At 30.0% G+C, this 14103-nt stretch overlaps 2 protein-coding genes across 4 annotated transcripts in view; one reads left to right on the top strand and one right to left on the bottom strand.

Moving 5' to 3' along the window:
- The window catches only part of LOC103313893 (TWiK family of potassium channels protein 7), a 169232-nt gene that overhangs the window by 82915 nt on the left and 72214 nt on the right, over positions 1-14103 (top strand). The window lies entirely within an intron of this gene.
- LOC107398410 (uncharacterized) lies at positions 12513-13261 on the bottom strand. 2 transcript variants are annotated; one of them, XM_015982382.2, is made up of 4 exons: positions 13141-13261; positions 12939-13094; positions 12725-12893; positions 12513-12667 (listed from the first exon to the last, which is right to left on the bottom strand). In XM_015982382.2, the coding sequence occupies exons 1-4, from the start codon at positions 13216-13218 to the stop codon at positions 12558-12560; spliced, it is 513 nt and encodes a 170-aa protein (XP_015837868.1). In that variant the 5' UTR covers positions 13219-13261; the 3' UTR covers positions 12513-12557. The 2 variants fall into 2 exon arrangements, with proteins under 2 accessions (XP_015837868.1, XP_015837867.1); XM_015982381.2 differs by having other exon boundaries at positions 12513-12893.

Genomic DNA, 14103 nt, shown 5'->3' with positions numbered 1-14103 from the left:
ATTTATATTATTTATTTAATTAGCAGCACTTTACTAGTGAGCATCATAATAATTTCCACTGATACCTTGTACTTCTTGATTATTTCTTCATTGACAGAATTGTTCAAACGTTTTATCATTATTTTTTTATTTAGCGTTTATTTTCCAATCAAATTTTGAATTGGTTAATGTGTTGTTAGGCGTTACAACTGTGTTAAAAATAATAGAAAAACATTTTTTGTTCTTCATGTTTTCCAATTGAGATACAACTAAAAAGTATGATTAACTCATAAAAAAGTAGTTAACTTTTAACGTAAAAATTTAATTAGGTCACTAACACTTATAAATCAATCAGTTTTTACTTTATAGTAAACCACCACTTTTATTACTTGTTAAACAACCTACTACTATCATTTTACACTTTTTTTAATAAAATAAACTTTATTAGCAGGTAATTCCTTCTTTTTTGTGAATGATATTTTTCAAGTCAAAATTTTGATAAAGAAATTAGCAGAGGTACAATTCATGACCATGATTTATATTTGTTTCTTTGGTTTTAGTTTAAATCGTATTTTCAAACATTTATTCTTCTTTCTTTTGAGAAATTTATATCAATTGCTACAAATTAAAAAATAAATACAAATTAGAGTAATATAAAAATGATGGATGCGCCGAGACAAGTAAACTAAAAAGCATATTTTTGTATCCTTAATAAAAAAACAGCAATTTGATTAGTCAGAATTAAAAAAAATTGTTTCGTGTTGTTAATTAGCAACACTTTAAATTAACAACATGATAGCATCCTAACACTTCTATTGCTATCTTGTACCATTTGATTGTCTCTACAATGGCAGAATTGTAATAGTTTTATCTTTTTTTTTTCTATTTAGATAAAAGTAAATTTAGAGTCGCTTTTTTTAGGGTTTACAACATTTTCACACTTTTGAGCTTAATTTGTTGTCATGTGTTACTACAGTTTACGGTTTTAAATAGAGATAATTCTTTTAATGTTAGGGATTTCAGAAAAAGAATTTTTGTTAAAATATTTAAAATGTTAAAAGTTTCCCACATTTTCTATTGAAGATACAAAAAATAGCATGTTCTGCTTATAAGAAAAGCGGTTAACTATCTCGTAAAAACTTGATTTACGAGCGTTAGCGAAAATCCACTTTTCTTTACTTGTTAAACAACTTACTATTATTTTTTTACAGTTTTTTTCAATAAGACTAAATTTAGTACAATTTCCTCTGTTTATTTTTACATAGACGCATCCAGAATTATTGCTAAACTTTGTTTTTTTTATAACCGGACTTTCTCAAAGTTGGTAGCAATACATCATACGAGTATCTAGACCATTAATTACATTTGTTTTTTTCTCTTGTGTTGTTAATTTTTTTTAAACTACAGTATTGTTTTTATAAGTCAATTTTTAGAGGCGTGACAATGCAGTGACATTGGAACAAATTACTGAATTTATATTTTACATAATTAATTTAAAATAATGGACTCAATGTTGAAGCAAGTTTAAATTTTTCTTTAGCTGTAGTAGTTTCAAAATTCACTAATTTTCAATTCTTTCATCAAATGCTGTGTAACCTGACGTTTTTATTTAATTGCTGATTGTTTCATTCATAATTATTCTGCATTTTCGTCACTTTTTAACACAGTTCTAAATACAAAAATGGTGGATGCGTCGGGTAACTAATATACAAACGCATTTAAAAAAAATATAATTTTACTGGAACATGATTTAGTAAAATCCTTTGTTTTATTTTGACTGAAAAAGTGTCTAAGTATCATGTAATTATTTCAATTTATAGTTAGAGCAAGCTTTATTATTTTTTTTACTTGCGTGAAAACGCTGATTATTATCGTAATTCATTAAGCTGAAGAGCCAAATAATAAAGTTTCTAACGGTAATATTTAATTAGAATACATTTTCTTCGTCAGTTTGCACTCGTTTATCAATCACAAAGACAATAAAACGCCTGTTCTAATTAGAGATTTAAATGATCGCATAGTATTATATTTCATATTTTTTTGAATTTGTAAGAATTACTAACAAAAACTGTTGTTTCAATTACTATAAGTTTAGTTTCTTTTGTAGTTTTTTGCAAAGTTATTTTTGTTTTGAGTGATCGATTAATTGATTTTAGTCCAATTAATTAATACTTAATAAATTTTGTTGTTTGTGTTTTGATTTATTTACTAAATGTCTTGTAACTAGAGTATTAATCTATAATTTTGTACTGAAGTTTAATTGTTTTCTGTTTTTCTCCGTAGAATAATTGGCTTTGTTAATTTATTTTCTACCACAAGAAAAGTGCATTTGTTGACAAATAGTAGTATACTATCATCCGAAAATGTGTGCCCATTGGTGCATTACAACAAGTAAATGTTTGACAAAGGAACATTTATATAATTTATAGTGTAAACGTTGTTAGTGAGCAAACAGTTTTGCCAACAAAACAAACAAATAGTTCTCGAATGTCAAAGGTAATACCTCGCGCCATCAGTCGCTCACTTTATACTCAAAATTAGCAGACAATTCTTAAAGAGCGTGCAATGACGGAGCGATCTTTTCCCAGCTAATCAAAAGAAACGAGATATTTTACTCCAAACAGTCGAGAAAGAGCGATAATAATAGGAATAAAAGACGTTTTCTTTGACATGAATACCTTTCTACTCGAACAGTTTCTTTTATCACCTTCATTATTCTCCGAAAATTTTTAACTACTAATCATAAATTCCACTTTGCTTACTCTTGTAAGCAAAAAACTGCTGCGCTCGCTTCCAGATGGCACAAATTCGGACAAAAACCAACTGCAACACCTGAAGCGCCGCCTCCAATGAATAAAACAACGATATTAAACTTTCAGAGGGCGGAAACTGTCATCTACCCCATTACACGCATTTCCTCGTGATAAGAACAGGCCGAAAATGGCCCGAATAGTTCCCAAAGTCAAGGGAAAAAATTATTTCGTAACGACCGGATGTTTATGTCAATATTGGCGGCAATTTAGACGAAAACGACATCCCCTAACTACGACGATTTAAATTAAGGGCGGTTTTTACGACTCGGGTGCATGGCGATGACAGCCCGGCTTGAATCAATGCGAATAAACCAAAAATGCACGCAATTAATGTTTTAAGAAGTGTATTTAGAACATTCTTCATTAACTTGTTATTAAAAACCGGACTTTTAAAAACTCTACTTGTAAAAATAACAGAAATCAGGTATAAAAATCTGGTAATTTTTATAGCATAAAGTTCTGTTACAACAACAAACAAACCGAAATACTGGGTGAGTTAAGAATGGGTTATACCTGAATTTCTATGAATATGCAACCAGTAATACTGATTCCAGCTGACTAGAACGGTAATTGTCAAAAAAATTAAATATAATCCACTATTACATTGTTCTGGGTAGTGTCAAGTTTTTCTTTCATTTTTATTTTTATTATAGATTATTATTAGTTAAAAGATAAAAGCGAGGAAAAAATCAAAGTATACAAGTGGTAAGTGCAATTAGTATTTTTGGTTGCATCTTAGGACTTGTCAAAAGTAACCCACTGTTTACTCACCATGTATGTTTTGTAAAAAAGTAATAATTCTGAACTCGTTACATCAAACATTTAGTTTAAAATGTTTCAAATAAATATTTGGTGTGTCGGGTTTTTAGCAGTGTTCTTGTTAATCAATTCCATGCCAAAAAAATTCAACAAGAAGTTATAAAATATGTTCGTTTTTTTTTGTAAGAATTTATTTCAACATAGAAAATAAACTTTGTCTATACAAATACATACCAGTACTTAAATCAGACACCTGTACAGTGTACCACTATTTTTTTTTCAATTATCATTTTTATTTTCTGTAGAACTTTTTACCCAAAATTCTTTTGTACCTACAAATTGTTTTGGTTTTTCACCAGTTTTTCCACAATTCCTGGAGTCGTTTTTACAGAAATGTATACTTTATTCGCGAGCAAAATTAGACCTTTAGTATTTTGTCGCATTTCAGAAAAATATTTTTGATTATACAGTGTCTCAAAAAAATATGACGTCATAATTATAATTTAATGTACACTTCTTACATGTTACTATTTCTTTCAAATCTGTTTAAGAATTACTGTTAAAAAATTAAAGGATGTTTTTGAAATTAGCTGCCAATCTATGAAAATGCCAACGTCGCATTTTTTCTCAAAATTAGTTATAAGTTATTTTGTACTTAAATTAATAAGTAATGTATGCATTTTCAAACAAAGCACTCTAAATTTTTTTGCATACTGCTAATGCTCATATGTTTTTAAATTAATTTTTTATTGGTCGATTTAGCTTAGTTTTCAAATATGTTTTTTTGTCGAAAATATACTGTTTAAAAAAATTATTACATAAAAATTAAGAACTTTAGAAACATGGGACTTTTGCCACTTTAAAGAAAAAAGCACAAAAGCTTAAAAGACGTAATTGTCTTTCACCTCAGTGTAATGAAAAAAATAAAAAATGAAGAAGTTTTTGCAAACTGAATGACTTAAAAATTTTAAATAAAACATTCATCTGTTTATTTTTGCATCTAAAAGACTGTATAATAAAAAATTCTAGATAGGCATTTAATAATAATCCTTAAGAAATAAAACAAAAACATAAAATGTTCCATTTAACTTTATCCAGTTTTTCAATTTTTAACAATCTTCTTATTTTTGTTACATTTATAATGACAATGCGTTAAACAATAGGTACATAACTAAATTTAAACTTTGTCTTTTAAAATTGTCAACGTCTCATTTTTTTAAGATTTACAGTTTTTGTAATAGTTTTTTAAAAAACGTGCAATCAAAAAAGCAAATTTCTTCAAAAACTAGGCAGAATAAACTAATACGAGTAATAATAGAACAAAATAATCATTCATCAGTATTAAAAGCTTTCTCCAAAAATTCAAAAAATTAATTTAAAATTAAATTGTTTCTGAAACACTGTATTTTAAAGATTAAAAAATTTTTTTATTAATTTTAGAATTTTTGAAATGTAATAATTTTTCAAGTAGTTTTTTTCAAAAAAATACTTAAAACTAAAAACGAAAGATAAAATATTTTCCAGCTCATCCACCACTTGCTACAAAAACGTACTGAGGTCCAAAAGTATTTTTTTATCCTTCTGTCTTTCAGGCATTGGTAATAATCATAAAAAACTTTGGTTGGCGGATTTTTACGGGCTTTGTACTTGGACCATTAAACAATAAATTAATCCACGTGTAATCTCCCAAATCTGGATCTTTCGCCAAGTTCATATTCATAATTTTCCAGCCTTTACGCTATCTTAACCCTGTCCTCTGCTAATTTCCGGTGTGAAATTGCCAGAACCATTTGTGTTACGTTCCAGCAGGTAAGCGCACAAGCGTCGGTCACAGTCTCCCGACATTTGATGGCGTCGGGACGTCGTACAGATTTCCCTCAGGATAACAAACATTCCACTAATCGGCCCTTACATAACTTTACGCCCCTTCTTATCCCTAAAAAGGACGACTAACGGGACTGTCGGCCGATTTTTTACAAGCTTTTTGGTTTACGGACTTCGCAAACTTGTTAATTTGCGCCCCTCCCAAGGGTCGAAACGGGTAGAGAACAGATTGTAATTAATTGCAACGTCATGTGACTGACTATTTATTGTTTTATTCATTTTTGTAGCGTTTCGCATTGAATGCAATATTCGCGATAATTAACGTTAATAAGAAATAAAAGTCGGTGGAAAAAAGGCAAACGTTGGTATTTTTCAGCGGTCGTGGGCATATTGCCGAGTTAACTTCATGAATAACCACTTAAATTAAACGAAACCTTGAATAATCAACAATTTCAAAACCAAACATCTGTCCGGCTTCCCATAACACCGTGTTTTCGCAAACACAGCGAAACTAGATGCCATGTTTTCTTGTATAATTCATAAAGTCGTTTCTGGCGTCATAATTTCATTGTGATTGTCTCAGCTTGTTTGGGGAAACTCCTGTTGCCGTCAGGATAAAACAAGCAAAATGCTGTTTTTAGGAATGATGCAGATTAGCGAACGCTGCACAACTAATGGAACGAAAAACTGGATCCTTAATTTATTCGAGTGTCGATGTGTATAAATTTCACGTGTGTCAGCTTGAAAACTCGCCTGTTGGAAATTAAATTGCGAGAATCGAGTAGCGAACGTTGTTAGAGCCATACCTTACTGGAGATTCAATTTTCAAACTTGGAAATATCGAATCTGATTTGGCAAGAAACTGATTTGAAAGAATCTTTCGTTTGTCTCGCAACAAATACTCCAGCAATAAACGGAAACACAAAAAATTGTTTTTGTAATTTGTCACCATTTTGATGCTTTAATAGGTATCTTACAAAACTCAACGTATGTCGTAATAGTCATTATTTCACGGAACATTGTATGAAAATTTTCAGGTTGGCAAGAAGCAAATTCGGGACCGTATTTTTGCAAATTTCACAAATTTCAGAGGCCGTTCTTGCAAGATTACTTCCATTGTCATCCAAACTCTTATTTTTTGACAAAATTTGAATAAAACAAAAATTTTAAATCAATTTTTTACTTTCAAAATTGGAACAGTTCCAACCGTCACAAAAATCCCCAAATTCGTTAAAATAACAAAAACGTCAAAAAATTGTATGCAATTTAAATTGACCATTCTGAGTTTAACTAAATTATTTTTAAAATGGCAAATGTTTTGAAACTACACGAAATTGGCGCCAAGTTTAAAATTTTAAAAGTTACCACACATTTTTATTGCATATTTGAATTTATCTTTTCAAGCTGAATGAAATTTACTTAAGTTGTTGGTACTTATCTGTCATACTTTTTGACATATGCCGATTTTTTGTTAAAATTTGCATTTGCAAGGGTTTGTCTAAGACATAACAGCTCTTGAACCCTTTGTGATAAGTAAATAATTTTTTTTTGTATTTGCTAACAGAAGGTTCTAAGAGTCTTCTAGAAATTTTAAAATTGTCAGCTGTCAAAATTCAGCTGTCAAATTGATTTTTTTAAAATGGTAATTAAAAATCTGTTATAACCTATTCTCTTAACGGCAATCGAAAAACAGTGATATTTATTTATGCTTATTTTATTTATTTATAGATATTTATAGTGCCATTTATCAAAACGTCGTATTTCTATCACTTACAGTTTTTAAAAAAATCACAAAAACGTATTTTACTTAGTATTTGGTCAAAAGAACAGTAAAAAGTTGTAATACTGTTATTATATCTGAGGTAGGAAACAAAAATAAAAATAAAAATAAAATATAAAAAAAATAAAAATGAATAAATATATTTTATAAAAATCCACAAAACATCTAATTTGTCAAAAATACCCATTAAAACTTTAATTAACTTTAATTAATTAAAGTAGTTTCCAATAATTCACTCACTTACGATCTAGCTAAATACCTAACAAACTGGTAAATAATTTATTAAGAGATAATTTCCAGTACATGGTTCAATCAACAAAATCAAATTAACCTTTTGTTAGAACTACGGAAGACTATTACTACAACAACTATATTATTTACGTAGCAGTTTATTAGTACCATTTATTTAATCAAATTTATTATTTTAAAAAGTTGTAAATATTAAAAAATGGTGGATGCGCCGGGCTAGACCCTAAAACTACGAAACTTTTAACCAAATATGATTTAAAAAGAAGCTTTTTTACAGAAAACTATAACTTAGGAGTTAAAACAAGATACAAAATTCTGTACACAAAAAATAGTACGGTAGAAAAAAATGAAGGCGCTTCGAACGTAACCCTCGGTTTACCGTTTCAGTGCCAAATAGTTTTAAATTAATTTAAATTTAACTAATTTTTTGATTACTTAGAAACTGATGCAGAAATGTTGTTCTTTGCACACTAACAGACCGTATAAAAACTGACGACTAAAATTTTCTTAAGAAATATTGAAAAAAATTATTATAATTTAGAATTTGCGCTTCATCCCGTATCTTTTAAGAATGTGGTTAATGGTACTACAAAAAAAATGTTTGGAAAAAATTTGTTGAGTGTTAGAAAGTCTACATAGAATTCACAAAAAAAGTTCAACAAAAATAGTATTTTATGTTTCAAGAGCATAATGAAAATTTTTATATTTGTAAGCAATAGTTAAAGTCAAGAGCCTCCGGCCCGAGATTTTAACTTGCCCAAGATTTACAAAATCGACTGGTGCATACAACGTTTTAATTTTTACTTGGAATATGAAAATTAATTGATTTATTTTTGTCAGCATTAGTACGAATTAGCGGGCATTATCAGTATGCTCGCTTATTATGGCCTTTATTAGTAGAAATGCCCGTGCGTAATAATTATGCCTGCTTATTATGGCCCTAGGGCATAATGAATAGTTTTATATAACGCGTATCATAGACGAAAAAAGTCAGTAATGTACAAGTGGAAAATAAATATATTAACTGATCTTTTATTGGAATACCATGATCATTACCAGGATAATAAAAAAATCAATAAGGATTATATAATCTCATTTAATACTACTAATAGTTTACATAAAAAAATTAAATAATAAAAAATGAAAAATCAGATAGATTAGGGATTTATTCACCAAAATGTAAAGACTGTAATGCTTTCTTTTTGGTAAAACGTTTAGAAATTTCAAAACAATAAGTATCAAAAAAACATTTATCGAATTTGAAAAAACCGCATAATAGATAATCACTAGAGCTCCAAAAATATGCAAAATGCAATATACATATTTTCAATGTTTTTTGGCAGTAATTCCTAGACATTACTGTAAATGTACATGTAATCTACAGCGTGGTCAATAACTCGCTTTCCACCAAAAAGCAGCTAAGCTATAAACGATAAGCTGTGGAATTTTCTGGATTTTAAAGAAAGTTTGTGATTATGAGTTCCTTATAATTAAACAGATTTTAGGAATTACTAAATTTCTAACATGAAATGACCTTTGCTTTTCTAGCTGTATTAAAAGTTAAAAGTCTCTAATGTAGGCCCTAAAGGAATCAGCCTGTATGCTATTCAGGGGCGCAGTGGAATTAATAAAAATTAAATATGAAAAAGGGTCGTATCCGCGTATCCAATTACGTTCTAAAAAATATTATTGCTGCTCTCCTCCGTGCTATTACGGCCCCATCGAAGAGGCTGAAAACCGAATTAAGACCCGCCATTTCATCTTAGAGTCACTCCCGTCGATGCAATTAGGATGACTTTAGTCAAAATTAAATTCCGGATTAAATCCGGGCAAAAACCGAATTATTAGCAGCTTAATTGAGAAACTACCCGTCTTATTACAACTGAACAAACTCGCACGGGAGGAAGAGTGCGATATAAACGTGAACATTTTTTCCCCATTAAAAAAATAAAAAAGTATGTTGAGGTGGTCCCGAGGGCGGTTTATTTTTTCTCGAGTTCGGTCACGACCCTCCGGGTTTTATTACCGCAGGGTGAGTCATGTTGCTATTTTACGACTCAACACTGCGTTAAGGTATGCTCTTAGGCACTTGCTGATGCCGGAATTTAAATATTTAAATTTTCGACGATTGTTGTGTGACAACTTTGGACGAGGTTACGTTTTTTTATTGTGCGTTTAATTGGGCCATTGTAGCGGTTTTTATAGTTGTTTTGTCTCTTGGGGCCAAGATTTATGTCTTTTCTCTCGCAAATACATTACAATGTGCTCAAGTACGAGTACAACCTTGGACCACAAATGTGATGTGGTAGCATAATCGGCAATGCAATAATAGTAAAAACAATTTAAAAACACAGGTGCAAAACTTTCAAAATATTGATGGAGAGAGTAGTGGCATTAAGAGTTAAAATTTTGTTTCAACTTAATTTTAAATTTGCTAATGTTTTCGTTTAAACAAATTTCACAATGAAGATGATTATACATTTTTATCAAATGGTACTGGTAGTACCCTTGGGTAGTGCTTGGCCTGTGAAGTATCACATCTAGGTTGGTACAGTTTATTTGAATTACTTGTTGTGTATTTGCTAATTGCTAATTATCTACGTACCCACACTTCTGGAGATCTCGAATGTGCTTTCTTACGTCCAAGACGGATTTTAATACATTACATGGAGTATATAGGCTGATTTAATAATAATAATAATAATAAATTTTTAATCATTATTTTCAAAAAATCATAGTAGCCTTGCAAGCAATTTGACAGTTGACAAGTCTGAAGATTTTAGAAGACCCTACGAACCTTTGGTTATCAAATGCAAAAAAAAATTCGCTTATTGTAAAGTTGGTGGCAACTTCACAACATTCTGGAAGTTCTGTTACTTTAAAAATAATTTTTTGTACTCATAGTTTTTAGATAGCTACGGACTTTCCTGCATTGCGGTGTTTTTTATTTTGCAACAATGGCTAGGCACATTTAATAGGTTGGTATCGCTACCGTTGAGATGGAAACGATACTTTTTTTATGATAAGTAACTGTTCATGTCAATTTGATGATTGTTTGACCTGTTACCTGTTACCTGTTATTTTGACAATTTTTAGATTAACTGATTCATGTGGTCTTTCTGTGATTTTATTTAATATTTATCATTTTACACACCTAGAAATTTTACAATATCTTTATTTATCAGTGACTTAGAATTTTTTTTAACGAGTTAACTGTACTTTTGTTTATTATAAATATTAATTTACTGAGTTATTTCAATTTGATACTATAAGCTGTTTCCAGACTTGAAATTTCATTTGCAAAAGCCCGAGATTCGCTAAATCATTACTTATGTTATTTTTATACAACAATTAAAAAGAAGTGGACCGTGGATACTGTCTTGAGACACATCTGTATCAATATTTTACATAAATAGTATTTTTTAGAATTACTCTTTGTTTTAACCATTTGTTTTATATTAAAAAGTACTATTTTAACCATGATAGTACATTGTTCAGGTTTCGTAATGTTTATGAATAATTCATGGTTTACTGTGTCAAACGCTCGACTCAAATTAAAAACAATTCTTAGTGCTAAACATTTATTTTCTACTTTATAAAATAGAAAATAAATGTTTAGATCACCGATATATAAATTGAATCTATAATACGCTATATTGCTTACATAACAGTTATATTATTATATATAACCGTCACGTAAACTTTGCTGTATGTGCTAGACATGACCATGGTTAAATAACTGATATATACCATGAATCTAGCTTGGGCCATATTGCTTAAGAAACATAACGGTTTTCTAACTATAATATAACCTAGGTTATATAAACTAAAGTTAACAATGGTTACATAACTGTTATATAAGCTAAATCTAACATAACCAATGCTTAGATTTGTGTATTGCGGTTATATAACGTTATATAACCGAAAGATAACTCAATAAAAATTATTGCTATTATTGCTCCAAATTTGCTACTGTTATACTTTCAAAATTGAGATATTACCAACTGTCAAAAAAATTCCTTAACCGACTAAAATAACAATGTTTGTTTAGAAACGACGAAAAATACAAAAAATAGTATAAAAAACTCGTTTTATAAGACTTTAAAGCACTCATTCTTTCATTGTTTTCTCACTTTGAACAAATTTTCCAAACCCAGCTTAACATTCTAAGATTAATGGGTTGCTAGGTAGAAAGTGAGAAAACATTTATTCTTAGAATAATTAAGTAATTAAGTAATTAAGTGATCAACAATAAATATAGATGACTGTTTACGTGGTTGCAACACGTAGAAATAAAGAAAAAGCAAAAATCAATTGAATGCTTTTTATCACCAACAAATTAGATCATTTTCAACCATATAACCAAATACTTTTTAGATCACTTATTTTGTTTTGTGTTATTAAGTTATTATTATTATAAAATGCCGGCGAATATTAAATATAACTGTAACGTAACCATGCTTAGATTACCGATTTATAAACTAAATCTAGCATACGCTATATTGCATCACATACATGGCAGTTATATAACCGTCACATAACCTTTGCTGTATACGCTAGACATAACTATGGTTAGATAACTGATATATAACCCTGAATCTAGCTTGGGTCATATTGGTTGAAAAACATAACGGTTATTTAACCGTAATATTACCCTGGTTACATACGCTAACCATAACCATGGTTACATATCAGTTATGTAAGTTGAGTCTAACATAACCAATAGTTAGTTTTGTGTATTGCGGTTCTATAACGTTATGTAACCGAAAGATAACTCACTAAAACTGTAGAAGCTTTAAATTTTTATGATTTTCTAATTTATTATAAACATCGTCTCATTTTTTTAAATAGACTCAACTAGGTCATGATGCCAACAGTGTATAAAAAAAAACATGTAAAAATATTTCTGGTCTCCCTTGCTATCGTTACTATCTTAACTGTCTTTCGTTTGAAACAAAAAGGCACAGTTAGTGTCGATTTTGTGGGTGATAAATGTGTGGTACCACGTGTTTCTTGTGCAGACTGCGATTTTTCAGCGCACTTAATCTGCAATTAAAACTTTTTGAGAGTTTGCGGCGTTTTGTTTATCAGAGCGCAAAGGAAATTAATTGCTTTCATATGACCTCCTCGTCGAGTTTATTCAGAAACCGGCCTTAGGCCGAACTTTTAAACATAACTTTGGCTTCGACGATCACGCACATAATCCTTTTGCCCGTTTGGCCGTCGAACATGTCACCCCTGACCCTCCAAAACCAGCCATCGACTGGAAACAACAGGATTGCAGTCACGTCGAAACTGCTATTGATCGATTTGTAGACACCTTTTTTGATGGGACAGCGCCATTTCGGCTCGATAGTGGCGAAAAACGGGTTCCACAGCTCGGAGTCGGACTGAATCAACTTGCAGTATTGCTTGGAAGTGAACGAGTAGAAGTCCTCGCAAGTGTCGAGGTTTTCCTTCGAGCGGCATCGCTTTATGTTGAGGGTCAACTGGATTTTTTCAATTAAAAGTGGGCAAAAGTGGCGTTTGATTACCGTTGGCGGGGAAGTTATGTCCTCTTTCACGGTGATTGTCGAATTCATGTAGAGTTTATTACCGATGTTTTGCCAGCCGTAATAATTGAACAGAATTTTGATGTTTTTGTAGCCGCGGCACATGCCGTCAAAACGGTCAAAGTGCGCTTGTTTGCCCTTAAAAAATTAGTAATTGAAAGAATTCAAACAGAATTGCCTTTACCCCGATCTGCATTACGTCCCAACATAAGTAAACTTTCATTAATACAAATAGGAAGGGAAATAAAACAACCGCTTTCATTGCTTGTTGTGGTCTAATTTAGGCTGTCCATTATGAAGTGACATCGAATTTACAAACCTATTATTTAAAAACAATTTATTAGGGAAGCCGCTTATTACGTTATTATAATGACATTTGGATATTGATGATAGCCAAACAATGTTTTAAATAAATAAAGAAGCATTTTTGTGGAAAAATTTCACAAAATTCATATTTTAAATACAGGCTGACCTAACGACCCGAAAAAGCTCCATAACTTGTTTATTATTTAAGATATTGATTTTTTTTAGATTATAGCTACATTTCTGATGTAGTTTCTAAAATATTGCGGTATTTATATACGCAGCATGTTCTCATATTAAAAAAGCAACTGAAGTTATGTTTTTTCAAATAGAACACCCTAAATTTTATTGAATTTTTATACGTAGTTTTTAATACTGATAATTTTAATCTAAACTTGTATTGGTCGATTCTGCTTAGTTTTTGAAATAATTTGATTTTTTTGACAAAAACACGTTTTATTTAAAAATTTATTACACAAAAACGGAGAATCGTAAAAAAGTACGATTTTCACCACTTCAAAGAGGAAAAGTTCAAAATGAAATATGTTCCAATTGCTTAGCGCATTGCAATTAAAAACATAGAAAAATTAATAAGTTTGTTAAAACTTCAATAACTTAAAAAACTTAAATAGAATACTTATTTTTTATTCTTGCTTCTCAAAGATTATTAAATTGTTTATCCAAAAACATAAGCTTTTAAGGGTCGGTTTACAGAAAGCGAAATTAAGATTTAATTTGAAATTAAACTAATTCGAATTAAGTTGCCATTTAAAATGCATTGACAAATGTCATGTTAATTGCGATTAAAATTTAATTGCAATTAAAATGTTTTGTAAACCGGCTC

Source organism: Tribolium castaneum, chromosome 6 (assembly GCF_031307605.1).
Source record: "Tribolium castaneum strain GA2 chromosome 6, icTriCast1.1, whole genome shotgun sequence".
Taxonomy (NCBI): Eukaryota; Metazoa; Arthropoda; class Insecta; order Coleoptera; family Tenebrionidae; genus Tribolium; species Tribolium castaneum.
Note: the sequence above shows the minus strand (reverse complement) of the source record. Positions and strands in the feature narration are given on the sequence as shown.

Excerpts from the sequence above, each read along its gene's own strand:
- LOC107398410 (XM_015982381.2), bottom strand. The coding sequence starts at position 13,218 with ATGAAAGCGGTTGTTTTATTTCCCTTCCTATTTGTATTAATGAAAGTT. Across the intron at positions 13,095-13,140 it reads GGGACGTAATGCAGATCGGG|GGCAAACAAGCGCACTTTGA; the intron begins GTAAAGGCAATT and ends TAATTTTTTAAG. Across the intron at positions 12,894-12,938 it reads ACATAACTTCCCCGCCAACG|TTGACCCTCAACATAAAGCG; the intron begins GTAATCAAACGC and ends GAAAAAATCCAG.